This window comes from Acanthochromis polyacanthus, chromosome 20 (assembly GCF_021347895.1).
Source record: "Acanthochromis polyacanthus isolate Apoly-LR-REF ecotype Palm Island chromosome 20, KAUST_Apoly_ChrSc, whole genome shotgun sequence".
NCBI lineage: Eukaryota > Metazoa > Chordata > Actinopteri > Pomacentridae > Acanthochromis > Acanthochromis polyacanthus.
In genome coordinates this window covers 19694167-19721796 of record NC_067132.1, presented here as the reverse complement: position 1 = coordinate 19721796, position 27630 = coordinate 19694167, and the positions used below count along the sequence as shown (strand labels likewise).

The following is a 27630-nucleotide window of genomic DNA, read 5'->3' as shown; positions in this document are numbered from 1 at the left end:
TTACAAAAAACACAGGTTTACCACAGTCAGACTGAAGGACAGAGGCGGCTCCCTTTTTCTCCCTCAGACTGAAGACAAACTTTACGCAAACGTTGAAACAGCGCTGGAGCAGATGTGCAGGAAGAGCGCAGCGTGGCGCACAGAGGCAACATGGAAGACGTTCTGGCTCCTCTGAGGAAAGCTGTGAAGGAACAGGTGAGTTATTCTAACAGGTATCACACCTGCAAATGCAGCCTGACAAAACCTGAGCTACGTATTTTTAAGCTTTATGCAATAAAATCAGGCGCTGATGGGTTCAGCGTCAAAATCGCTTTAGGTACTTGAAAGTCCGCTTTTTAAAATTGTGGTGTTAATTTTAAGGGGTCAGTTGTACGCAGCATGGACAGAAACTGTAAGAAAAAAACGCTAGTATTCACTGTTTTGCTGTTTGTGAACATGAAAGCAAAAGTAAAACGGTGGAAATGAAAAAGTCGCGCCTTTTTGGATACATGCTTCATGTATCAGATTTCATACAGAGCCTCATGACAGAAAAGTTATCATTAGAGGCTTTCTTACCTCATGCAAACTCAGTGCTCTCTGTCTCCTACAGCAGTAATTATTTTAGACATACAGACTGTGCTTTAATGCTTGGAAGATAGGATGACTAAAAAAATGCAAAAAGGAAACTAAATGTTTAAATAAAGCACATTAATCAGATAGATGGTGTTGACTCTATGTGCAAATAGGAGGTAAAGTGTGTTTTTCCTGCAGGGTGACTTGGTGCATCAGCTGAAGGAACAAGGCGCCTCAGAGCAGGAGGTGAGCAGAGCTGCTGCAGAGCTGAAAGCCCGGAAGAAGATCCTTGAAGCAAAGGTCAGAACTCACAACTGCTGATTAATCTCCACCGGCTCCACTTTCTAATCTCACATCATGATATTTTCTTCATGTGCAATTCTGGACTCCTGTTGTGTTTAAAGCAAAATGTCAGAAACCAGAATCTTCCTCCTGGAGGAGCTGACTTTGCAGCCCAAAGATGAAACCGTGGACAGAGTGAAGATGGAGGATACGTTAAAGAGGAGGTTCTTCTACGATCAGGCTTTTGCCATTTATGGAGGTAAAACAGAATGACTGTGAAAACAGGAAGGAACATTTTGAGTCACATTACATGCATTGAAAGCACACAAAAGATGTGATGATGTCAGGTCATGAACAATCCATGAAATATATCATCTTAAATATGTAGCTGTTCTGTCTTTCTGAGGTGTGAGCGGCCTGTACGACTTCGGCCCGGTCGGCTGTGCCCTGAAGAACAACATCCTGCAGGTGTGGAGGCAGCACTTCATCCAGGAGGAGCAGATCCTGTGAGCCCGTCCTCAAGTACACACCGACCGCTCTTAACTGAGAGAAAACACATTGAAGTTTCTCTTGCAGTTCCTAAAACCTGTTTCCTCCCTTCAGGACGTCTGGTCATGTGGATTAATTCGCTGACTACATGGTGAAAGACGCCAAGACGGGAGAATGCTACCGTGCAGATCATCTTCTCAAAGGTGAGCCCCACTTGCCTTGAGCTTTCATTCTGCTGTTGTTCAAGTACTAAGGTGTCAGGTTTCATCCCTGAGGAAGTGTTGAACAGAGCAGTAACTGGTTCGACTAACTGCATGCTGTCAAAATACATCATAGCTTTCAACTTGCTGCTAGATTTTGGAGATATTTTCTAACATTTTGCATGTTTTTCTGCAAAGCATGTGTAAGATTACCTATGTGAGCAGGTCTTTACCTGCCTTGGTGAGTTCTTTGAGCTCAGGGGAATTGTAGGTGGAGGTGGGACTGGGTGGAGCAAGAGCTCAGGTTTCCATGGCAACCTGTTATTCAGGTATCCAATATGGAATCAATGATTAAATACGTCGAGCAGTATTTAGTCTACAGACATTGACGTCTGTTAAATCATAATGGTATTTTCTATCAGACATAAAACAGGTTTGGAAAACTATATTTACAGTGCATAGATTATAGCTTCATGTCTCATATTTTTTGCTGTATAAATAGTGGAATAATATGTATATCAGTATTTTTTTAATTGAAGTATTTTAGTGTTGTTTTGATTCATTGTCAGTTCGGCCCAATCTGTCATGTTTCACGTATCTTGTGGCACAGCAGCTTTATATTTCTTAAACTGGACAAAATTCTTGAAAAAAAATATGATTTTGTGCCGAAAAATGCATGAGAAACAGCACATGTAGAGTAGGGACCGTCTAAAAGGTGCAACAAAGACAGAAATACATGCATAGAAAGTCTGTAAAAGCAAAAAAAAAAAGACTTTCACACACATGAAAACAGTGAAACAGCTACTAAACTGCTTTATGATTTCCTCACAGCTCACTTGAAAAAGCTGATGTCTGATGAGAAATGCTCAGCAGAGAAGGTGACTGAGGTGGAGGATGTCATCACTCAGGTGTGTGCTTCAAAAACACAGAAGAACAGAAACACTGACATCTGTTGGTCTGGAAACAATACTCTGATACCCCCGTGTTCCTCTGTTTCAGATGGATAACTACACTCAGCAGGAGCTGGCTGATCTGTTTGTGAAATACAACGTTAAGTCTCCCTCCACAGGAAATGACCTCACACCTCCAACTTCCTTCAGTTTGATGTTTCAGACGTCCATCGGTCCAGGAGGAAACATGCCTGGGTACCAACCACCACATCACAGCATCACCCTCAAGTGTTTTATACAATTAAACATTTGGCGTATTAAAATTGTGTTTTGAAATTGCAGCTATCTGAGGCCTGAAACAGCTCAGGGGATGTTCCTCAACTTCAAGCGTCTGTTGGAGTTCAACCAGGGAAAACTGCCCTTCGCTGCTGCTCAGATCGGAAACTCCTTCAGGAACGAAATCTCTCCTCGCTCTGGACTCATCCGAGTTCGGTAACCACAAACTCTAGCTGTTTAAAATCACTCATCTCTGCATGACACTGAGAGCTGAGTGGGATTTGTTCTGCTTGCAGGGAGTTCACCATGGCTGAGATCGAGCATTTTGTGGATCCAAATGAAAAAGTCCACCCTAAGTTCTCTAATGTGGCCGACCTGGAGATCACGCTGTTCTCCTCGAAGGCTCAGACCAGCGGACAGTCTGCACAAATCATGAGGCTGGGAGACGCTGTGGAGCAGGTAGGGAGGATTTCACTGGCTTGGTTTATGGTGCTGAAAATGTACTTGGTCTGATAATATGATGATCACTGTCACAGTTGTCACAGTTTCCACTAAACATTATGAAGCGTTAGTGGAGGAACGGACAGCAGGTAATAGTTTCATTGTGTTGTAGATGTTGAAAGTACAAATTTCTCATTTATTCAGTGTAGATGTAGCATATGAGCATGTGTCTTAGTGTTGTCTTTCATTCTGCTGCATAGTTGTGATTACATTACAATAAATGACGACATATTAAACATTTATAGTATGTTGTTAATTTGATTTATTTGAATTTCAACTCTTAAGGGACAAATGTACGTAATGTGGGGGAATCTATGAGCAGATATGAAATATAAGGTTCATAATTGTGTTTTTTATTAGTGTACAATCACCTGTAACTACAAATCGTTGTGTTTTCGTTAGTTTAGAGTAAGATAGCAATAGCTTACATGGGGTGTTTTCTTTAACAAAGAGTCTGCGATGTTTCTTCAGTTGCCTGTAGGGCCTTTTACGCTTTTACATTGAAGCGTCACGCACCGTAATTCTCCTACACAGCTGGAAAAAGAAGTGTGAATGATTAAATGGGTATTTTGTTGGCTGCAATCTACAAACCCACCACTAGATGTCAGTAAATCCTCAAATAATCGTTTTTATTCTCGAAAAAAATCCCTCTGCCATCCAGACTCAACATGACATGAAAATATTTTATGTATTAAACCCAATAAAATGCTAATAATATACTGATGGCCTTAAATATTAGTCAAAGTCGTTGATTTATTGAGTATTATTGACCTTGCATTGTTGTTTTAATCGTCTGTGTGTCTGCCTGCTGCAGGGAGTGATCAACAACTCCGTTCTGGGCTACTTCATTGGTAGAATCTACCTGTATCTGATTAAAGTGGGACTCTCCAAAGATAAAGTGCGATTCCGTCAGCACATGGACAACGAGATGGCTCATTACGCCTGTGACTGCTGGGATGCCGAGTCCAAAACCTCCTATGTAAATCTCTTTCATTCTCCCTCACAAGCTTATATGACAGCTGGAAACGATGGAGCCACATGTGTCTGCTTTGTTGTCCTTTTTCTGCTTCAGGGATGGATTGAGATCGTGGGCTGCGCCGATCGCTCCTGTTACGACCTCTCATGTCACTCCAGAGCCACTAAAGTCCCTCTAGTGGCAGAAAAGCCGCTGAAAGCGCCCATATCCTTCTATTGTCCCGGTTCCACAACAGCCACTGTGATCGCCCTGTGTTATACTGAGTTTTCATGCCTCCATGCCGGCGAGAGCTGTGGCAGGAAGCATTATGTGTTCAGGTTTTTCTGTCTGTCCCATTCTTGTGAACACATTATTCATTGACAAAAGCAACAACTCCCGTCTGGCTGACGGCATTCCCTCAGTCGAGGTCTGACGCATTTTGGAGTCCATTTTGGCAGGCGTTTCCTCACAGAACGGTGGAAAAAAATAGAGCTTTCCATCGACTGTATCGGTAGCATTCCAGTAAAGAAGGTTCTTTCATATCTGGAATATACACATTATTCATGAGAGAATTTGACACAAGTAATTGGATGTGATCATCTGATTAGATTTTGGTCGTCAGTAGTCAGTTTGACCTCACAAAACACAATTTCTGACCATAACTCAAGAACTCATGTGGTAATTGTGACACAATTTCACACAAATATCTAATAGGGTAAAATGGTGAATTAGTGACATTTTACGTGCAAAAGATCAAAGGTCCACTTTACTGTGACATCAAACTATTCTCCTAAAAACACTTTTCTGGCTGTTATCTAATTACAATATGTTAGGAGGGGGAGACTGTGACCATATTATACATTTGGTCAGATGCTGTTTTTGTAACACTAATCTTGGGTTCCCACCTTTTAAATTCCTTCAAAGTCTTCACTACATTTAAAATATACACACGTGGACAAAATTGTTGGTACCCCTCAGTTAAAGAAGGAAAAACCCACAATTCTCACTGAAATCACTTGAAACTCACAAAAGTAACAATAAATAAAAATTTATTGAAAATTAAATAATCAAAATCAGCCATCACTTTTGAATTGTTGATTAACATAATTATTTAAAAAAAACAAACTAATGAAATAGGGCTGGACAAAAATGATGGTACCCATAACTTAATATTTTGTTGCACAACCTTTTGAGGCAATCACTGCAATTAAACCATTTCTGTATTTGTCAATGAGCGTTCTGCAGCTGTCAACAGGTATTTTGGCCCACTCCTCATGAGCAAGCAGCTCCAGTTGTCTCAGGTTTGATGGGTGTCTTCTCCAAATGGCATGTTTCAGCTCCTTCCACATATGTTCAATGGGATTCAGATCTGGGCTCATAGAAGGCCACTTTAGAATAGTCCAACGCTTTTCTCTCAGCCATTCTTGGGTGTTTTTGGCTGTGTGTTTTGGATCGTTGTCCTGTTGGAAGACCCATGACCTGCGACTGAGACCAAGCTTTCTGACACTAGGCAGCACATTTCTCTCCAGAATGCCTTGATAGTCTTCAGATTTCATCGTACCTTGCACACTTTCAAGACACCCTGTGCCAGATGCAGCAAAGCAGCCCCAAAACATTACTGAGCCTCCTCCATGTTTCACCGTAGGGACAGTGTTCTTTTCTTCGTATGCTTGGTTTTTGAGTCTATGAACATAGAGTTGATGTGCCTTACCAAAAAGCTCCAGTTTGGTCTCATCTGTCCAAAGGACATTCTCCCAGAAGCTTTGTGGCTTGTCAACATGCATTTTTGCAAATTCCAGTCTGGCTTTTTTATGAGTTTTTTTCAGCAGTGGTGTCCTCCTTGGTCGTCTCCCATGAAGTCCACTTTGGCTCAAACAACGACGAATGGTGCGATCTGACACTGATGTACCTTGGCCTTGGAGTTCACCTTTAATTTCTTTGGAGGTTGCTCTGGGCTCTTTGGATACAATTCCAACGATCCGTCTCTTCAATTTGTCATCAATTTTCCTCTTGCGGCCACGTCCAGGGAGGTTGGCTACTGTCCCGTGGGTCTTGAACTTCTGAATAATATGAGCCAATGTTGTCACAGGAACTTCAAGCTGTTTAGAGATGGTCTTATAGCCTTTACCTTTAAGATGTTTGTCTATAATTTTTTTTCGGATGTCCTGGGACAATTCTCTCCTTCGCTTTCTGTTGTCCATGTTCAGTGTGGTACACACCTTTTCACCAAACAGCAGGGTGACTACTTGTCTCCCTTTAAATAGGCAGACTGACTGATTATGAGTTTGGAAACACCTGTGATGTCAATTAAATGACACACCTGAGTTAATCATGTCACTCTGGTCAAATAGTTTTCAATCTTTTATAGAGGTACCATCATTTTTGTCCAGGCCTGTTTCATTAGTTTGTTTTTTTAAATAATTATGTTAATCAACAATTCAAAAGTAATGGCTGTTTTTGATTATTTAATTTTCAATAAATTTTTATTTATTGTTACTTTTGTGAGTTTCAAGTGATTTCAGTGAGAATTGTGGGTTTTTCCTTCTTTAACTGAGGGGTACCAACAATTTTGTCCACGTGTGTAAGTCGAGACAAATGTGGACATAAACTACTACTTGACCGGTTGGCAGATGTGTAATTATGCCATGCATTCTAAATTTCTATCATGTCAAACATTTGAGCCATTTCAAGACTTTACCATTAATCAAACATCAGTTACAGCCCGATGTATTCCTGTTACACATTGTGGTTCTGTGTTTTCTAAGGATCTAGTAAGCTTACACTGGACCAAATGAATGAAAATGCTTTCATGCTAAAATCCGTGGCTTTGCAGCTGTGCGTAGTGCTGTTTTTGTTGTGTTTTTTATAGTGCTTACTACTAGGTGTCACCACATTCGGAAATGTGCAAATCTACACAAAGACTTTATTTTTACAGCATAAATTTCGCCCAAGATGGAGAAATGTACAAATTCCAAACAAAGGATGTGATAATAACTTCAGTTTTACAGCCCCAATTATAGTTATAGTTATAGTTTTTAATTTAAAAATGTGTCAAATAATCCAGACATTATGAATAATACTATGACAAAATCAAAGAAAATGACCAGAGAGGACACCTTTAATTTCTCCTCTTATTATAAGATAACAATATACATGCATGTCTTCTATATTAGGGACCAAAATGGTATAATTTCAGCATCAGTGCACTGCGTTAATTGTCTAAATTGTGTTGTAATATTACACCTTAACTTCTTCACACAAAACAGTAAATGTCGTCCAGTTTGAGCCCAACAAAGGAGCTATAGGAATGGCCTACAAGGAAGATGCCAAGCTGGCTCTGGAGTATCTGGCTGTGTGTGATGAATGTTACATCAGTGAGCAGGAGAAGCTTCTCAGCGAAACAGGGTAAGTAATGACTACTGCAGTGAGGAACTGGCCTGTAAAGTACATTTATGTGTCTATTTTCTTTCAGTGATGTCGTGTTTATGTCTGTAGAGAGTTCAGCTTTGAGACGGGGGGGAAAAACCTTCACACTGACCAACAGCATGGTCAGTGTGAGGAGGTTCCAGAAAACCCTGCACTGTAAGAAGGGGACACGTAAACCTGCTGTGAGTGAAACGGCGTGTTGTTCTGGTGGGAAAACAGCCGTCTCTGTTTTCTGCCGCTACAGTGGAGGAGATTGTTCCCAATGTAATCGAGCCCTCGTTTGGCATCGGCAGAATCACGTACTCCATCTTCGAGCACTCATTCCACATCCGGCAGGGGGATGAACAGAGGACGGTGAGAAAGCTTCAGAGCGGGAATCGGACCTGAGTGAGAGTGATTCGCTTGTTTTGTCTGCATTTCAGCTGATCTGTTTCTTGTCCAGTATTTCAGCTTCCCTGCCACTGTGGCTCCATACAAATGTTCCATCCTGCCTTTGAGCCACAACCAGGAGTTTGTGCCTTTTGTCCACCAGTTGTGTAAGTGCGATACTGTTCGACTTCAAGCTCACAAAACATTTTCGGACATAACTTGAGAATTTATGTGATTACTACGACAAAATTTCCCACAGATATGACTATCTATAGGATAAAATAAAAATAATGGCACTTTATATTGAAAAAGGTCTAAGATCAGCTTCACTTTTTCCCCCATTATTCAAAACCATAGTCCAACTGACACTAATGTTTACTGCCTGCCAATGAAATGTAAAAATTCTCCGCTACATATATTATGAGTCTGACAGATGTGTATGTACACTGCAGTTTAACAGGCTGTGCTGGGGAAATACAACTGCTAGATGGTCATTTTAGCCCCACATCTGTATGAATGCCAGATCTGATTCTTTCCAAAACTCATCCACTTCATCAGTTCACCATTTTCTTGTAATCTTCCTCCTCTCAGCTGAAGCCATGACCAGGAACGGCGTCTCTCACAAGATGGACGACTCTTCTGGATCCATCGGGAGGCGCTACGCGAGGTCGGACGAGATCGGAGTGGCGTTTGGCGTCACCGTCGACTTCGACACGGTGAACAAGACGCCTCACACGGCTACTCTGAGAGACCGAGACTCGATGAGGCAAATCAGGGCCGAGGTGACACTTAAACGCTCTTTCTTTCTTTTACAGAAAGAGTTGCATCCGTTGTTTGTTTTTGTTTTTTTTTGTGTGCTAATTTTGCTAAATGCATCACAGGTCGCCGAGCTGCCTGAGATTGTTCGAGATCTGGCGAATGGCACCTTAATGTGGGCTGAGGTGGAGAGCAAATATCCAATCTTTGAAGGACAGGAGACCATCAGGAAGGAGTAACTAGACTGGGACTCCTCTGCATACAGGGGCCACATGTCAACAAAGAATTTAAAGTTCCTCAAAACATTATCAATTTAATAACTTTATATACTTGGAAATGCTCTTTTTTTTTTTTTACTAATTCCATGGATTGTATCTTTATCTGCTGGTCTGTTTAGACATAATACACTGATGAAATATAGAGCTGCATCTGAAGATTCACATGGACTGAAAAAAACATGCTGTAGGGTTAATCCAGTCCCCACAGGCCTCCTACCTGCAACAGTGTCACCTGAGCAACTCTCCTTAACACCTCCCAGTTGACATGTATACTGTGACAGCAGGAAAAACATACAGCCCTGTAAGGATTTGTGTTTCATACATTTTAGTTATACTGTTACCTTTGGTTGAACTTTTCAAACAAACCACATACTGTACGGCCCTTTTCTTGTCTCCTACAGTCTCAGGGTTGTTTTAGCAGCTGCAATGACACCACTGAACTTCACTGTATTGTATTTTGTGAATCTGTCACTAGTTGGCACTGCGTGTTGTGTCACAGCGTACAGTTCATTGTAGAATTTGAGACATGGAGATTTGGCTCGGGCTCAAAATTGCAACAGGCTTAGACCTTCCCAAAACAGATCTGGCAACCCAGAATATGGAAAATAGCATGGAGAGAGAAGAGACAAAAGAGCTTTGAGTTGGAAATTGTAAATAAAAAAAGAGTTACAGAAATTCTAAGAGAGCATAAGAATTGTTACTGCAAAGGGCTTTATTTCCATATGATGACAGTTTCACACTGTTAAGCATTTAGCTTCTGCATTAAACAGACAGATGGCTGCAGTAGAGGGATTTATCTCCAGCAGATTTACTTTATGATGCATCATTTATGGAAGCAAGTGAGCAGAGACCATAATAGACTCCTAATATTGTGCAGCTTACAGTCTATTATAGTGATTTAGCAGCCCTCCTGTCCCGCCCCCCTCTGTGTCAGCGGCCAAAGTATAAATACTTGATGTCACCTTTAGCCGGTGGCAGCTCCTTCTCAGGGAGTCCGGCCTGCTCCGCTCTGTGGAGGCTCAGCACATGCAAACGTTTACTTCCATGCTTTTGTCCGTTCAATGTGACATTTTAATCCGCGTGTCCCCTCCGCTTTGAACAAATAGAAAAGGTTTGTTGAACAACTTCTTCGGGCTCCCAACTGCTGCGTTCAAGGTCAGTATCACAACAGGTGCTGCGGAGGACGAGCTGAAGTGCATGACCGGGTGGCATTTAACCAGCAGACAATGCGAATAGAAAAAAGGGGAGAGCTATTAACACAGCAAACTATTTATTTCGGTCAGCGCGGAAAGCTGTTGGTTAAGTTTAATGTCTTTATTACGGAGCAGAATATTTCGTTTTCCTGCGTCCTGCATGCGTAAAAGTTGGTGCGTAAATTCCCTGGAAAGAAGTTGTTTGGTTGAAAATAGCAGGCAGCTGCACTTTGTTGAAACCGTTACTTGTGTTAATTCTAATCAGTCTGCCTGTTCTGTTACTATTAAGTGAGAAATGTGTCGAACACGGCAGACAGATAAAATTCCTAAACGATTCAAAATTACGCATTGTTCAGCAGCAGTCTAGAAAACGCCACGAAATTAATCCAAGCAGCCACTGAACAGACGACAGTATTTGGCAAAAGTGTAGGGTATAAATCCTTCACCCAAGTGTGGTCAGTGGTGGAAAATAGCTACAGCAACCATCCACAACATTAAAACCGCTGACAGGTGAGGCGAATAACACAGATTAGCAATGGCACCTGTGAAGGGGTGGGGCAATTCTGCTATAGATTAAACTAAACAGCAGCAGAGGAAGTGATTAACGTTAAATTATCACTTCCATTACAGGCCAGGCATTTAGAAGCAGCTATAAGTTTCTGTTCACAATGTCTTTCTTAAAAAGATGAAAATTTTAATAAAAAAACAGCACGAATTCCATTAATTTTGGGATGTTTGTACTCCATGATCAGACTTTGCTTTCATTGATATGCACCATTTTCCTCAGTTTACCTTTAGGTATACGTAACGCTACCAGACAATTGCTGAATAAATGTTAACAAAAGAAAAGAAGGGCGAGAAGATTTGCAAGAGTCACAACTTCAGTGCAAAAATAAAAGACAAATCACAGTTTGCATTATTCATTTTAGCTCTTTGGCTTTTGAGAGTTTGCAGACAAAAATCACCCAAAATATCAACTCTGTCCATATCTCTATAACTACGACAGAAATGGCTGGAAAGAAACAGCTGAGTAAAGAAACAAAAGTACAGCTACAAATACCAGATAATTATAGTAAAAATCTATTCTGATGAGTGACTCTTTCTAATAAACATGTTTACTTTGTTGTACAGTATACCAATGAAACTAAGATCTTTTTTGTACAAATTTCATTTTCTTTCCAAACTTTTCACCTGTAGCATACTTAATACATGATACAATAATATTACATGTTCCAAATGAACAGTCAGTTATTGAAGTTGATGTTCTGGAAGCAATAAAAGGGGGCAGTGTGACGATAAGGATCTGAGCTACTGTGATGGCTCGCTGTCTAACTCTCCAAAACAACAGACAGTATGAGGTGTTCCCAGTATGCAATGCTTAGTATCTACCAGAAGTGATGCAAGGAAGAAAAACTGATGAACAAATTCAATGCTCGCTGTGATAGAAAGATGGCAGAGTGATACAGAGTCAGATTGCCCATCCTGACTCCTGTCCACCACCTAAAGCACCTGCAGTGGGTGTATAAACATCACAGTTGGACCATGGAGCAACGGTACCTGGGAAAGAGATGCCTTCAAATTACACTGTGGGAAGAAGGCAACCTTGCAGATGAAGTGTGAAGCTCTGGACAATGTTCTACCAAACCCTGGGTCATGGCATTAATGTGGATGTCCTCTGTACATGTACCACCTACCCAAACATTGCTGCAGATCGGTGTTCACCCCTTTAAGGTCACACTGAGGCCTCTTTCTGCATAATAACGCACCACACCACACCGCAAACATCGCTTAGGTGTGGTTTGAGGAGTTAAAGGTGTTTATTTTGAAACTAAATTCACCAGAGATCAGTGTGATCAAGCATGTGTGGGATGTGCCAGAAAAACAAGTCCACTCTAAGGAGTCTCCACATTGAAACTTCCAGGACTTAAAGGACCTGCTGCTAACATATTGGTGCCTAAACAGACAAAATGCATTCAGAGCTGTGTGGATTCCAGGCCTCGATCGGTCAGAACTGTTCTGGTGGTGACCTCCATGAAATTAGGCAGGTGGTTCTAATGTTGTGGCTGATTAATGTGTTTACGGTGTAGATAAATCAAATTATTTTGCAGATTCCTTCATTGCATCAAAGAGGATCCCAGTGATGAGACATAACCTGCCCAACAGTATATAAAGTAGCTAAAATGAGCTGCACTTTCAACAGCTACACCATGAAAACCAAATAATAGGATAAAATCAGTACAATGTTTGTTTAGAACTTAAGAAGGTCTGATAGATTTTATTGTTAATATCTATATTAAAGTAAAATTTGCTCTTATTGTAGGATTATACTGCTCCTATCGTGTAGGTACTTAAAGTGAAACAAGCTTTGGCAGTAACATATTCTTTAATATCAAAAATAAATACACACTTAGAATGGTTCCTTGTCAGACATTTTATTACTGAATCGATGACCCACTTACTATAAAATATTGGGTAAAAAGTTCAAAAACTCAGCCTTTATCCAGACACCTGTTTTAGTACTTCAGTTTTCTTATTTGTTTTAGAGACAAAGGATGAAAATATTTCACTTTCTGCTTCACTCAGGTCTATTTCAGTTACTTTTTTTTAAGCACAGTGTCAGTGATGCTTTTACATACTGTGACATTGTTCTATAGATTAAATGAAACCGCAGCATAGGAAGTGATTAGCATTCACATATGATCTAATACTACTTTCACAGAGATCCTTCTGCAGAATGAGTGAAGTACATTTCCACTTAGGTGCACTAATTGTTATCTGCTGCTTTTATTTAAGCAAAAGATGTGAAAATGTCTTGTTATGAGGTCAAATGGCTTCAAGTTGTAAACTCACAATTTGTAACCTCAGCTGAAGTTGGCATAATCAGTAAAATTAGCAGACTAGAGCCATGAGGTAGTATAGCACGAGTTACTCTACTGTAATGTGCAGTGAAAATGCTAAATGTCCTGAAATTTTGTGGAGTAAAGTGTCATTAGAAGGAACATTTCTCAAGTGCTGCAGTTAAATCACAGGGAGCAAATGTCTGTCATTGCTTTCCACCTCTCTTAATGTGTCCCAGCAGAAGTGCAGAAGTTCAAACATGACAGTTACCTAAACTAAGAATGACTGATGAGTTCAGACGTCTGTTTTAGTTACACTGTAGAAAACAACAGAATACGTGTCTCTGTTCTAAACACTGACCTGACCATTGTAGCACTTTTTATTTTTAAGTTCACAGCTGCTGCTTCAGGACTGTACTTTGGCTGATTGCCATAGTGTGTCCTTTTTCCTGCTGTCAAACAGAAGTGAGTGGGATGTAAAGGATCAGAATAAGATGTGATCAGAGTGAATCATCAGGATGTTTCTTATTTTGTAGACATGATGAGGAAATTCTGTGACGCCATGTGTAAAACCTGGTTTAGTTGGACAGATAAAGTGTTGATTTCTCCCATTGTGGTTTGTGTTCAGGAGCCTCCAGAGCTCTTGTCTTCATCATGGGGATCAAAGCTGCTCTCCCCAAGTATGAGATCTATTTCTACAACACTGTGCTGTGTCTCGCCATGTTCTGGGCCGCCAGCTGGATCTTTGAGGTGTCCAGTTGTGAGTATGAGGAAGCACACACACACACACACACATAGGAAAGTGTTCCAAAAAGTCTGATCACTTGTGTTGAAAACCACTCAGGCTATTTGTTTATTCTTAGAGTTCAATATTCCGCCTACTGGATTTTTTTAGGCTCAATGCCAGTATCTAAAATCTGATTATATCATGTTACAAAGTTAGAATTAGCACAAGGTGACTTCTGCTGATATTCTGTCTTTGTATTTGTATGACAAAAAATAAGCACCAAAACAAGAAGCTAAAAGTTTCCTTTGCTTAAAAAATGCTTAAATTGTTGATATTCAGGTGTCAAACCTGTACCAGCTTTATTTGAAATGCATATTTATTCCCACAATAATTTTATATCAACAGTTATTCTGTGCGTCCCTTAAGATGTGAAATGCAAAGATTTTAAAATCCTGAACATGTGCATGAATGCTTTCAGTTACTGGGGGAAAACAGTCCGCTGCTTCGGTTGATGTTTGGAGGAAATTTAGTTTCGAGTACTTTCCAAAACTTTGACCAGCACATTCCCCATGTCTACAAGCAAGGTGCACTTTCCATACAATTTGCAGATTAACCTTCTGAACGCCAAGACGTGAAAGTAGGTTTGAAAGACTTTTTATCATTTCCAAAATCCTCCCAGGTCTGATCATTAACCAGCTAGAAACGGTAAAACAGAATAGTTAGGTTTCAAGTGTCCAGAGGTCATTGAACATGTCATGTGTGACTTAGGATTCCAATAGTAAAATTAACCAAATCTAAACATAAAGTGGAATTTGACGATATTTCATTGAATCAAATTTTTTCTACATTCCAAAAATGCATTATTTTGATTAACCAGATTCTTAAAACAAAACTGCATTTCATCACACCCGAAAAGCCATCAATGACTCAGCTGTGAAAAAATTCAGGGGCTCTTCAGCTATACTGGGCTGAACTGCAGGCTGTGATTACACAGAGCAGATAGACAAGTAAGGAAGCAAATAAAAAAGGGTAAGTAGGAAAATATCTTTAGGATGTGGGGTTCCCATTTTTTCCCTCCCTAGCATTGGTAACGGCACTGGAAACTTATTGAGAAATGTTGTATGTGTTTACTCCCTGCACTTTTTTGTTAAGTTTTTGGAATATAAACAGTTAAAGAAATTCAACTTGTATTTCTTTCTTTTGAAATGATTTAAAGCATTTTACCTTTCCTATAGTTCTCTCTCCTTCTAGCCATGGTTGTGCAGTTTCCGTAGAGGTGCAGAACTTTATTTTGCGGTGAAAAATGAGTCCAAAGTGAGCAAAAAAAAAAAAAAAAAAAAACACCTAGAAACTGTTATAGAGAGAGTATATGTTTCATGTGGGCTATTGTGGCTGAATCAAGATGGAAACATTTTCTTAGCCAGCACTAAAATCTAGAACAAGATGAAAACCACCACCACCTGCTGCTGTTTAACAATCAGCTGATAGATTCACATCAGCTGTCTGCACTACAGTTGAACTTTCTGCCTCGCCTTTGCCACATGTCAGCACGGACAAACAGCATTACTAAGAGCTGCAGTCATGCCAAAAAACATGAAATCCTCACATTTGAGAAACCATAGCCAGCAAATATTCCAAACTTAAATACTATTGAAGTTTTAACTCAATTGTCACCATATTTGCTGATTAGTTTTCTGAAATACACTGTATAGGTCTTTATATATTCTGCACATCATGAGCTGGAATCAGCAGACATGCTAATGAAGTCGTTGGTCACCGTGAAATCTGAACTAGAAGAATGATTTAACACCATCTTCCTGAAGTCTGCATCTCAAATAAATCGGTGCATCAGGTTCTCCTGAATCTGGGATCCTCAAGCTGAAACATAAGGTCTCGTACGGTATCTTGGGCCTCCTGCAGCCCAAACAGACAACACAATGTGCGGTATACATATAGGGACAGTGTCACTGTGTGAGGGTGAAGAGTTGCAGCTATGTGGACCACGCCGAGGAGATCAGGTGTCGGTATTAATATCACAGAGCACAAGAAGAAAATAGTCTGCATTTATTTCACTGCAACAAAAGCTTCACATTTGCGTTCAAGGACAAGCAAAAAAAATATGCTGATACAAAACATGCTGATCGTTGTGCCTAATTATTTGCTTGAGAAGCCTGTAATTGGTTACATTGATCACCTTATTGGACTATTATAGTGTTGCTTTTTTTCTTCTGCTGCTGCTGTTTTCAGCCAATGCAAACAGAAAGACGTTCAAAACCAGCGTGAAGCCAGGATGGTACTACTTTGGAAGGAAAATGGTGAGAAAGAGTTTATAGTTAATCAGCGCAATTGTTATTATCGCAAGAAACGTCTCATAATTCTCACATTTTGCTCTCTGATCTGCAGGACACGGCTGATTTTGAGTGGATGATGTGGTTCTCCACCTACAGAGACCACATCCTCTTCGCTCTCTCCGGTCATGTGCTGTTCGCCAAGATCTGCTCCATGCTGGCTCCACAGGTGCTTCTACTGACCGAGAGATGGATTGTTTTCATTGAGTTGCTGTAGGAAGAGCGATGAGGTGCAGGAAGTGAAGGGCTGATCCAGTATCGACTGCTAGAGTTAATGATCCAAGCAAAACACTGAGCCACTTTGAAAGGAGGTGGAGGAAACAATCAGGCTGTCTGGGATGGAATGACTTTTGAAATCCTCTTTTGTTGCAGTTTATTTTTACAACGTTGCACAGTGGCTTTTTATATCATTAGCTAAGCAGCAGTTGATGAATGGCAGCAGGTGGATAGACACAGGCCTCATCACTGGAGGGACTTTTAGAGGAAGTATGAACACTTGTTTTGTTGTACAGATTCTAAAGAATGGCTTTGCTGTGTGATTTCCTGGAGATCCAGCAGGTACGGTCCTGTCTTGACACTGTTCTTCTCCCCCACAGTACAGGTCCTTGGTGTACATGGTGTACGGTCTGCTGGCTGTGTGGACCAGTATGGGCTGGACTTACGTCACCCTCATCTTATCCCACTGCATCCTGCTCTACAGCATCTCCTTGGTGAAAATCCGCTGGCTTTGCTTCATCACTGGTCTCTGCACACTCGCTACGTTCAAGTGTGAACCCTTCGTGTCCTGGCAGGTAAACTGCTGACACTCGCAGAACTGTTTCCTGAAAGTAAGAGGAGCACACTGCAAAAACTCAAAATCTTACCAAGTCTGTTTGTCTTATATTTAGTCAAAATGTCTCATCCCACTTGATTGAAGATAAATTCACTTAACAAGTGACATTTCAGCAAGATGGAGGGACTTGTTTTAAGACAATGCATCTTAAATATGTTGTTAAGTCAAACAAGCTTGTAATTATCTTGTTCTGAGTTTAATTTTACAAGAAAATTCAAAATGAGTTTAACCCTCATGTCTTCCTGTGGGTCAAAATTGACCTGTTTTAAAGTTTGAAAATGTGGAAAAAAAATGTATTTTCACAGTGAATCTTCTGATGACCACATTTTCATCATTTTTGGAAAATCTTTGAACATTTTTTGGTAGAAAAAAAGAAATGGTAAAAATGTTCTTAAAAAAATAGAAGTTTTACTGATATATATATGTGATCACTTTAGATATTTTTAGGATTTTTTCGGAAGATTTTTACTCATTTTTTGAAAAATATTTACAAGAATTTTCTTACCAGATTTTTTTTTTAATAAAATTTTTAAGGGAAACTTTTAAGGAATTATTGGAATTTTATTCCTGAATGTTTTGCAAATTTTCAGAAATTTGGGAAATTTTTTTGGAGGGGGGAGGGGACTTTTTATTCAGACAAGGAAACAATATTTTTGTTGCCCATAAGTGAAGACAACAGGAGGAATAATACATCTCAAATTAGGAGGTTACATGAAAGCAAAAATCTATTTTTGAGTGGAAAACTATTATTTGTTTACTATTATTTTTTAACATCTGGCTTATTTTTAGACACCTAAGTTTGACAATCTGGTAAAATCTAGCTTAAAATAACTTTTCCCTGCTAATTTTAAAATCTTAATGTTCTAAATATCATATCTTATTTCAAGAAATCTTACCAGGACATTTTCATTTGTTCTATTGGCAGATTTTTCACTTATTTCATGGAAAAAAAAATTCTTGAAATAAGGTTTTTTTTTATTATTATTATTTTTTTATCTTGTTTTGAGAGGAGCATTTTTCCAGTGTATTGTGCCCAAATGTCCCCCAACTTAACATCATCACGGTTTTCCTGTCCATACAGGCAGGTTTTGTTGAAGGAGACTTTGAGCTGCGTCATGTTCTCTTCTATGGAGGTTGTGGTTTTACGATCATGCGCTGCATGAGTTTCGCTCTGGAGAACTGTGAAAGGAAAGACGGGAACTACAGCATCCTGGAGCTGCTCAAGTACAACTTCTACCTCCCTTTCTTCTACTTTGGGCCCATCATGACCTTCGATAAATTTTATGTTCAAGTAAGTTTAACTAGACTCTTCGAATGAATCCCGGTCATCCAGCAGTGCAGGTATTAGTGAAGCTTTTTGCACCAGACGTTATTGCATTTTCTGAAAAGGAACACCTTATTTATTTAAGGTGTAAATTAATAAGGTGTTTATTTACACCTTAAAAGCAAATAATATCTGCTTTATACATGGTTACCTTGGCAACTAAAGGATATTTTCTCCAAATTTATACAGTAGTTCCACAGGAGGAGTTAAATAAAGGCAATAAATTTAGTGCAGTATTGTTTTCAGCTTTCCTGTCATGCTAATCGATCACTGCTGGGGATTTTTGTGCCTCAAGTCATATCATAGTCTGTGAAAATGACTTCTGGATGTGCTACTAACTGTTGGTTTCCTTCCATTACTTTTCATGAGGAAAATTATTTTAAAAACATGAGAATAAATCAGTGAAAAAATACAGTTCAAGAGCACATTCTGTAGTCAGAATCTGATTACATGCATTTATTTATCTGTCAACAACAAAACCAGTCTGCTTTTACACAGTATACTCTTGTTCTGGTGAGGGTCACTGGTGAGCCTGCTAGTTGTGACATGTGTCTGCTGCCCTCTGCAGGCCAACAGGTCTGACCTGACCAGAAAAGAGCGGGAGATGTGGAACATCAGCCTGCAGGGAGGAATCAACCTGGGAGTCATCATTGTCATAGACGTCCTCTTTCACTTCATGTACATCCTCACCATCCCTGCTGACATGAAGCTGCTGAAGCACCTCTCAGACTGGGCTCTAGGTTTGAACCACCTCCCTCTAATTCCTGTTATAATATTTTAGCACGGGAAAAAAATGGTCATATTTCCTGCAGGGATCCATTAAGTGTCAAGGGACCATTTTTATTGCAGTTTTAATGAATTGGAATGAATGTGAAATGGCAGAACTAATGCAATTTCGCTGTTTCCAGTGGGCCTGGCCTACTTTAACTTGGTGTACGACTGGGTCAAAGCGGCTGTCATGTTCGGAGTCATCAACACAGTGTCCAGACTGGATCACCTGGACCCGCCCAAACCACCGAAATGCATCACGATGCTCTACGTGTTCGCTGAAACGTGAGTCAGTTAACTTGGTCACATTTATAGGAATACCATATGTGGCATAACTGCTGCTTAACCTTGTGTTTTTTGGGTTTTTTTGCAGGCATTTTGACAGAGGGATCAACGATTGGCTCTGCAAGTGAGTATCTCAGAATAACAAATCCATTCAAATCTTATCAGTCATGTCAGATGTTGAGGTTCTAATGTGGTCTTTCTCTGCAGGTACATTTATGATTATCTGGGTGGAAAGCATGATGACGTGGTGGAGGAGCTGATCGCGACACTGTGCACCTTCGGCGTCACCATCCTGTGGTTGGGACCCTGTCAGGTGGTCCTGATCTGGGCTTTCTTTAACTGTTTTGGCCTCAACTTTGAGCTCTGGACAGCCAAATTCTTCACCATGGAGCCATTTACCTCATTTGAGGTTTGTTAGAGTAGACTGGCTTCACATTTCAAGCAAGGATTTAGATGTAAAGTGCATATTGTAGTGTGTATTCATTGTGTTTTATTTACAGATGGCAATGTCTGAAGCAATGTCCCGCCGCATCCGAGCCGTCTTCAACAGTTTCAACTTCTGGAGCATTGTGCTGTACAACGTTCTGGCCTTGAACAGTTTGGACTTCGCCAAGTTGGTCACCAAACGACTGCTTCTCAAAGGTCATTCTAGTTTTTTCTTTTATTACATTGAACAAAGTTTAATTTAACTGCTCCGTTAACAATATTTTACCTTCCCAGGCTTCCCTATAACCACCATCATCGTCATGTTTGTGACCTACTGCCTGATTCAAGTGATCAAGGAGCGAGAGAGGAGACAGGCTCTCATTGATGATCCTGATCCACTTCCTCCTCCTCCCCCTCCAAACGCTGCCCCCAGCCCTACTGCCCCTGCAGCTGCACCCGCTGCCCCACAGCCAGTTGCAGATCCGAGCAAGGAGAAAGCAGAGTAGATAATTAAAGGAGAATGTAACGGCCTAGTAGTGACGGCTGTCCAGATGCTTCCAGTATTATCGCCTGTCTAGATTTTATAACACTTTGAATGGATGTAGAAAACAGCATTTACTGTAAATAAAGTTTACATCATTTAACAGTATTTTTACCTAAAGGAGAGTTTATACTTTAATGAAAAGCATTCACTAATATGTAATGTAATATAATGTACAGTACACCTGTATATTGTCCAGGAGCCAATGAAAACAGCTAACAAGAAAACACTGTAGGGACTGTGATTTCCTGATATCTGATCTTTACTATTACGCTAGAAATAAACTGCAAAGATTTGTTCAAAGCATCATGTCTTGTGTCATAAGTAGAGAGATCTTGAACTTTATGATGGAGCTGTTTGACTTTGAATAAGCAACTTTTTGCAACTTTTTACATTACATGAGTTGTTGTACTTTACTCTTAGTTTGCTCCTGAAATCTAGCTTGGTGCATTTCTGCTGGAAACACTTTGAAATCTGTCTAGATGAAGAGCTACTGTCACATGTGGTCGCTGCCTCAGCCTGAATAAAGAATACAAAAGCACTTAAGGATAATAAAGAGAAGAGATTCCCTTTTTTTGTGATCCATTCATGTGGCTAGTGTGTCTTCAAAGCAATTTAGAGACCTATTTAGTTTTAGTCGTGTTTTGGTTTAACAAAACACTTCAGCCATTACAGGGGAATATTGTTTTTTTTTTTTTTTTGGAATGGATTTTTGCTTTTTTTTTTTTTTAACAGAGCAGGGGAGAGAAAAAGAAAATTGAGGAAATTATTTTCTTGACACCATTAAATTATCAAATCAATCAAACTGTTATCTCTCTTAGACATTTTAGGAAATACACAGCATTAGTGTAGCAGGGCTGCCAACTTGTGACCAGACCTTAGCCTGAGATTTGGTTTGTGCTGTCAGAGTGTCTGGGGGTCCTCCTAGAAAATTTTGAAAATTACTGAGCCTATTTCCTACATTCTGGTGCAATTTAAAGGGGAACTTCGTTTTTTTTCAACCCGAGGTCTGTTTTCATATGTCATTTCATACATGTGAGTGATGGAGAAATGAATTTTCGACATACCTCCAGTATTTAGTCAGGCAGGTAGCTTAGCAGCTCAGCTAGCAGCTCAGCTAGCGAAAAGTATGGGGCAGCTGGCCCCCCGCGTCAAAGTCCGCCCTAACGTGCTTTTTCCCCACACTGACCGGCTCAGATAGTCTCAATGAGTGTCCCACAACACACTAGAGATGAGAAGTGAACAAAAACCTCCACATTACCTGGCGATGGCTCTTTGTTGTGGTCTGTATCCAAATCTCAGGACGCTAGAAAGCAAATCTCGTTCCGAAATCACGCGAGAGCTCGATTTCACATTTGTTTTTTTATCATATAAAACCACAAAAGTGAGCTTGAAACCCCACCAACTAAGTTAAAGCTAACAGGGAGCTTTAGCAAAAGCTAAATTTACCTACTTATTCCATTGTTACTCATCTCACATTTAAGCTATTCTGTTTTGCTCCTACATAAATAAGTCAGGAGCTAAATCCAGCACTGACAAAAAGTAACAGCTCATCCTACAAAAAGGTTACAAGCCAGGTTTAGAAGTTGAGCAGTCATTGCTATTTCCCCCTGACATACTGAAAGTTTTTCCAAGCTAGCTGTGCCCACAAACTTCCTGCAATGTCCCTTTAATTCTGACCTTTGGTGTTAAAGTTAGATCCTAACTTGCAATGAAAAATATTTTACAATTCCTCATTTGAAACATAATTTCTTGACATCAGTACATTGTCAAAGCCAGAGAACTTCTTTTCCTTAACATCCCTTCTTTAAGAAATTAAAAATAATTCACTTAGGAAACAAGTAGTATCTTGATAATCATTTAAAAAATGACTGTGTCAATTTGTCATTTTAGAAGATGGCTGTTTAAATCCAGTATAAATATCATATACATGTGCTAATACAGTAAAATTATAAATTTGTCACATTGGTAAGATGTCTCTGTGACAGAGGCCTGCTAAACCGTCCAGTCCACAGCCCCCATGAGTCATGGTGGGCATATTTCCCATGAGGCAATGCAATGTGTCAGCTATCTGAGTGGGGGCGGATTTTCCTGGGGAGTGGGTAGAGGTGGGGTTGGAGGTGGGAAAAGGGGGACAGAAGCACAGATATTGCATTTCATGTTCCAGAATAAAGCTCATAGCTCCCCACTGAGCGCCTGGTCTATAAATAACCTTCCAGTTGGAGCTCAGTTGAAGGGTCAGGACAGCTGAGGAAGTGGGCCGTCTCGGGATTCAGCTGGTGTGGAAACTCACTGCGCTCCTAAATCCTCTTTCCAGGCTAGAAACTAGAAGTACTCCGCTATAAAGAGGATCCACTTTTGTTTGATTTGCAGCCCCTGAAAGGCTCTTAAAACTTTCCCTGCCAGGAACGATGGCTCTGCCTATAAATCCCATGGACGAGCCCCGGATATACCAGCAGACTCTGCTCCAGGACGGCCTGTACGACCTGCTGGAGAACGACAAGCTGGTCGACTGTGTGCTGAAGATCAAAGACAAGGAGTTTCCCTGCCACCGGTTGGTGCTGTGTGCCTGCAGCTCGTACTTCCGCTCCATCTTTCTGTCCGACTTGGAGGAGAGCAAAAAGAAAGAGATTGTCCTGGAGGATGTGGAGCCTGGTGTCATGGGGCTGATCCTGAAGTACCTGTACACCTCCAAGATCAAAGTGACAGAGCAGAACGTCCAGGACATCTTTGCTGTGGCTAACATGTACCAGATCCCGTCAATTTTCACCGTTTGTGTGTCTTTCTTACAAAAGCGCTTGAGCCTCAGCAACTGTCTGGCTATCTTCAGGCTGGGTTTGATGCTGGACTGTCCCAGGTTGGCCGTCTCTGCCCGAAACTATGCCTGCGAGCGCTTTCAGCTCATCTCCAGAGACGAAGACTTCCTCCAGCTGCTCCCCAGTGAGCTGGCAGCCATTTAACGAATGACAATCTGAATGTAGAGACGGAGGAGTCGGTGTTTGAGGCTTTGATGAACTGGGTATCCCAGGACGCAGAGAACAGAGAGAAGGAACTGCCAGGTTTGCTGGACTGCGTTCGTTTGCGTCTCGTCACCGAGGATTATCTGAGGGAGAAAGTTGGGAAACACAAATTCATCTCATCGAATCCTGAGCTGCAACAGAAACTGCAGCTGGTGAAGGATGCTCACGCAGGGAAACTGCCCGAGGTTCCAAAAAGCAAAAGCAAGAAGGAGGATGGTGGAGCAACAAAAGATGGAGAGAGTGAAGACAGGGAGGAAGAAGAGGGTCTTCTCCCAAGCATCCTGAATGATAACTTGAGATTTGGGATGTTTGGCAGGGACTTGATTCTGATGGTGAATGATGCAGGTGCTGTGGCCTACGACCCAGCAGGGAATGACTGTTTTGTAGCGTCGCTCTCCACGCAGATTCCCAAGAACCACACCAGCCTGGTCACCAAGGAGAACCAGGTCTTTGTGGCTGGAGGATTATTCTTTGACGAACACAACAAGGACGATCCACTGTGCTCCTACTTCCTGCAGGTATGAGAGGTGTTAGATGAAGTTTTCAAAGAAGAAAAGATGACAAAAATCACAATAATAGAAACTAAAGGTAGATCTGAGTTCAATTCTTAGATATTTTGAAAATAATCTGTTCAAAATAATGCCCAAAATAACTCAAATATTTCCATTTGATTGGATGTTGCAGCCATAGAAATGAGACTGTAGTTGAAGCAAACTGAGAAAAGAATATACATTTTTACAAAATATACATGTGATAAGATCACTTTGTCAAACTTTAGCCTCCTTTAGAGAAAATAAAACAGATGTTAAATGGATGTAACCTGAGAATATGATGTGTTTGCACAGGCAGTATTACTACAGTAGACTTGAGGTGGTGTAAACAGTCAACCCATTCACAAATGTTTGACCCCTGTGACCTCAGTATGACCCAGTCAGTGCTGACTGGCTCGGGATGCCTCCCCTCCCGTCTCCACGCTTCTTGTTTGGACTTGCCGAGGCCGAGAACTCCATCTTTGTGGTGGGAGGGAAGGAGCTGAAGGAGCAGGAGCAAATTCTGGATTCAGTTTTGGTCTATGACAGACAGTGAGTAAAAGGCTGAGTTCACGTATGAAATTTAAGAAATGAGAATGAAAGTGTAATGAAGTTAACGACCAAAGATGAAAGCATGATTAATTAACTTTTTACTTGTGGTTTCTCATTTGCAGATCATTTAAATGGGGTGAATCTGACCCAATTCCTTACCAAGTTTATGGACATGCGACATTATCTCACAAGGATGTTGTGTATGTGATTGGTGGAAAGGGAGAAAACAAGTGAGTAAACACTGCAAGCAAAACATGCATGTGACAAGTGTAAGGACTGGATCCATGAATTCATTTATTCTGAACAAAGATGAATGACTAACCATGGGTGCTACTATGTTCTTCGTCACTCTCGTTAAAAGGAACTGTCTAAAGAAGATGTGTGCATACGACGCCAGGAGGTTTGAATGGAAGGAGCTGGCTCCCATGAAGACTGCACGCTCACTATGTGGAGCCACTATTCATAAGGACAAAATCTATGTGGCAGCAGGAGTGACTGACGAAGGCCTGACAGACACTATAGAGGTGTACGACATCGCTACTAACAAGTAAGTTCCTCATATTTACTGAATAAAGCAACCAAAGCATATGCAAAGACACATATGTCACCTCATGCTTTGCTTTGGTAGTATTTTCTATTCTGCATGTTCAAGGATAAGGAGAGACATAATATTATACACATTATAGAATCAATATATCTTTGTGTATAGTTGATAAAGATGGACAATTGGGAAATGATGGGAAAGTGGGTGTCCTAGATCTTTACTCAAATGAACATTAAAATGGGCCACATGATGCAAAATCCAATTTTTCACTTTTTTTTCATACTTTTCACTACTTTGTTTAGAGACCCACAGATATTGGTTAGAAAAACATCTACTCGTTTCTTTTCTCTCTTCTGCAATCAAAATTTAAATCTCTGAATGAGCCACTTAGTTTTGCAGCCTGTAGTGATGTCGCAACAGGTTAGGCCACGCCCCTTGTCGGCTCCTCCTCTTCCTCTGCTGCTCACTAAACAGAGGAAAGACACAGAAAAGTGTGGCTGCAGCTCTCTTCCTGAAAGAGATGTCATCAGCAGCAGCAGGATTGGACTGTAGACAAACAGCATGAAACAGAGCTAAAATCACAGAGTTATAAACATGGTAAAATTAATAATCTGTGCTGTACTGTGAGCTGAAACTTGAAATACACATTCTAGGGACATGTGAGACTTAAATTAAATTGTTGTGAAGGGATAGCATATGCGACCTTTGAAAGGAAATTTTAAAGCTGCTGGGCTAACCTTACTTACTTACAGGGCTGAGTCTGTATGAGGACCCCTAAAAATATTCCAACCAAACTTCTTTAAGTGAACTGCATTTTACCAAACTAAACCTCTTTCTGAATGTTTTCATGTTGCAGGTGGTCAGACTTTGTGCCGTTTCCTCAGGAGCGTAGCTCTCTGAACCTGGTGTCTGTGGCTGGTTTGCTCTACGCTGTAGGAGGTTTTGCCATGATGCCTTTAGAGGACAGCGATGAGATGGTTCCCAAAGAGATGAACGACATCTGGAGGTAGATCATGATAACAGACGTACTTCTATCAGTTCAGTATTTTTGCATTGAACATCACAAAAGCAATTTGTCAAGTGGAGTTGCTTAAATATTTTCTCAAAAACTGTCTTTGCAAGGTTTGACATTGGCATTAAAGGCATTATGGAGGATGTTTTTTTTTGTTTAATTTGTCTGATTCACATAAATGAATATACTGACCTTTAGTGGACTTGTATGTATGGTTTCTAAAAGAATAAAAAAATAAATAAATAACTGTGGACATGGCAGGACCTGAAAAACATCAGCCAATCAATGCGCTCGGACCGAGGCGTTTGCTTTGCTCCCTTTCCTGTCAATCAAAAATCTTCCGGCTCAGGCCTAGTTACGTAGATTACGTATGCCTTGGACTTACGTGTTTCTGTATGTGTTGCTTTGGTATAGCTTCGTAGATAGCTGGCGACTTGTTTTGCTCATCTTTTTTTACACAATGGCAGATAAAGATCCAGGGGGACCCAGCCGTAAAAGACAACTTCAAGAGTGCTACGCAAGTTTCTGGAGGGGGGCGTTTCTTCGTAAATGTTAAGAGGGGGGAGGTTAGAGGGGGGTGAGGGAGAGGTTGTATGTGCGCATGCGCATGCTACGTTCAAAGTCGTAGGAAATTAAATCTCCTCTAATGCCTTTAATTCAGCCAAAAACAGCAAATGAACAAAACACCATGTCATGTTTAAAGTGTAAATCAGCGAATGTCTCATGTTTGCCTTTTTTCAGGTATAATGAGACGGAGAAGAAGTGGACTGGGATCCTCAGAGAGATCCAGTACGCATCAGGGGCCACGATTCTGGGTGTCCGACTCAACACCCTGCGTCTCACCAAGATGTGAAACCATCTCCAGACGTCTGATTTGGTTAAATGCAGTCCAAATTATTTTACAGGAGTCCAAGGATAGATTCAGCGTCGCAGACATCCAGATTCAGCTCAGTGTGTTTAGTGCTCTAGTGTTTATTTGTATTTTTACACAAAACTGTAGCTGTTCTAATTTTGATCATGCCTTAATGTCACAGGCAGTTTTCTTTGTTTTTGATGAATAACATTTTTACATACGTGTTGCTGCAATTTCCCTCTGATTGAGATTGTTGTACTGTGATCAATCAGTAGCCCACTGACATTTTTTTTGCACTGTATGGAATAAATAAAAGTATTAAACAGTCGTGACCAGTGCGAAAAATGTGTGTGTTTCCCAACAGAGGGCAGCAAAGTCATGACACAATGTAAGCAAATTTATAAACCACAAGTGAATAAGACAATTTCCTCTGAGCAGAAATAAAACAAAACACAGCACACGTCTCCATTTGCAATAATATATCTATACTGTTTAATATTGAAATGATTTCATTACGCTCTGCTGTGTTACAGACAGTAAACACTAGTCAATAATACAATAAAAGACAGAAAATACAGTCTAATGTTATTAGCACCTCTAGACACTACTGTCCTTGTACTGTTTTTAGTATTTTCATATAGCTGAACGTGACAACTACTGCCTACACATGGGCTTTGTACACCAGAGTTAACTAAGACATAGTGTTTACATTATAAAGTAGAGAATCAGCAAGTAACAGTACACATTATGATTTCTTTAACACAGCTGCAGTATGAGTAAGTATGGGAAATGCACTGGAGAGGGTGTGTGGATAATACATCTTTGAGTTGACTACGGCATCCGCGCCTACGGTTATCGTCACAT

At 40.5% G+C, this 27630-nt stretch overlaps 3 protein-coding genes across 3 annotated transcripts; all 3 read left to right on the top strand.

Moving 5' to 3' along the window:
- The first annotated feature begins 21 nt into the window (after positions 1-21).
- LOC110961905 (glycine--tRNA ligase-like) lies at positions 22-8954 on the top strand. Its single transcript, XM_051940727.1, is given in 18 exon segments — positions 22-195; positions 751-852; positions 991-1093; positions 1241-1340; positions 1399-1526; positions 2355-2431; positions 2523-2668; positions 2756-2905; positions 2986-3148; positions 4005-4169; positions 4263-4370; positions 7405-7550; positions 7641-7659; positions 7661-7727; positions 7816-7925; positions 8014-8107; positions 8532-8722; positions 8822-8954. Coding segments are annotated over 18 exon segments (2028 nt in total). The 5' UTR covers positions 22-150; the 3' UTR covers positions 8936-8954.
- Positions 8955-10018: 1064 nt separating this feature from the next.
- hhatlb (hedgehog acyltransferase like, b) lies at positions 10019-22414 on the top strand. The gene is made up of 12 exons (XM_022209730.2): positions 10019-10129; positions 13633-13764; positions 15979-16046; positions 16135-16248; positions 16676-16870; positions 17993-18202; positions 18804-18975; positions 19144-19288; positions 19377-19412; positions 19496-19697; positions 19789-19930; positions 20009-22414. The coding sequence occupies exons 2-12, from the start codon at positions 13659-13661 to the stop codon at positions 20218-20220; spliced, it is 1602 nt and encodes a 533-aa protein (XP_022065422.1). The 5' UTR covers positions 10019-10129; positions 13633-13658; the 3' UTR covers positions 20221-22414.
- Positions 22415-22572: 158 nt separating this feature from the next.
- On the top strand, positions 22573-27326 carry klhl40b (kelch-like family member 40b). The gene is given in 7 exon segments (XM_022209721.2): positions 22573-23210; positions 23213-23793; positions 24197-24357; positions 24480-24587; positions 24719-24904; positions 25758-25907; positions 26655-27326. Coding segments are annotated over 7 exon segments (1842 nt in total). The 5' UTR covers positions 22573-22666; the 3' UTR covers positions 26767-27326.
- Positions 27327-27630: the final 304 nt, after the last annotated feature.

What these genes read in the sequence shown, in the direction of transcription:
- hhatlb (XM_022209730.2), top strand. Translation starts at nt 13,659, where the DNA reads ATGGGGATCAAAGCTGCTCTCCCCAAGTATGAGATCTATTTCTACAAC. An exon ending in GATCTTTGAGGTGTCCAGTT is followed by an intron (nt 13,765 to 15,978) that starts GTGAGTATGAGG and finishes TGCTGTTTTCAG; the next exon opens with CCAATGCAAACAGAAAGACG. An exon ending in CAAACGACTGCTTCTCAAAG is followed by an intron (nt 19,931 to 20,008) that starts GTCATTCTAGTT and finishes TTACCTTCCCAG; the next exon opens with GCTTCCCTATAACCACCATC.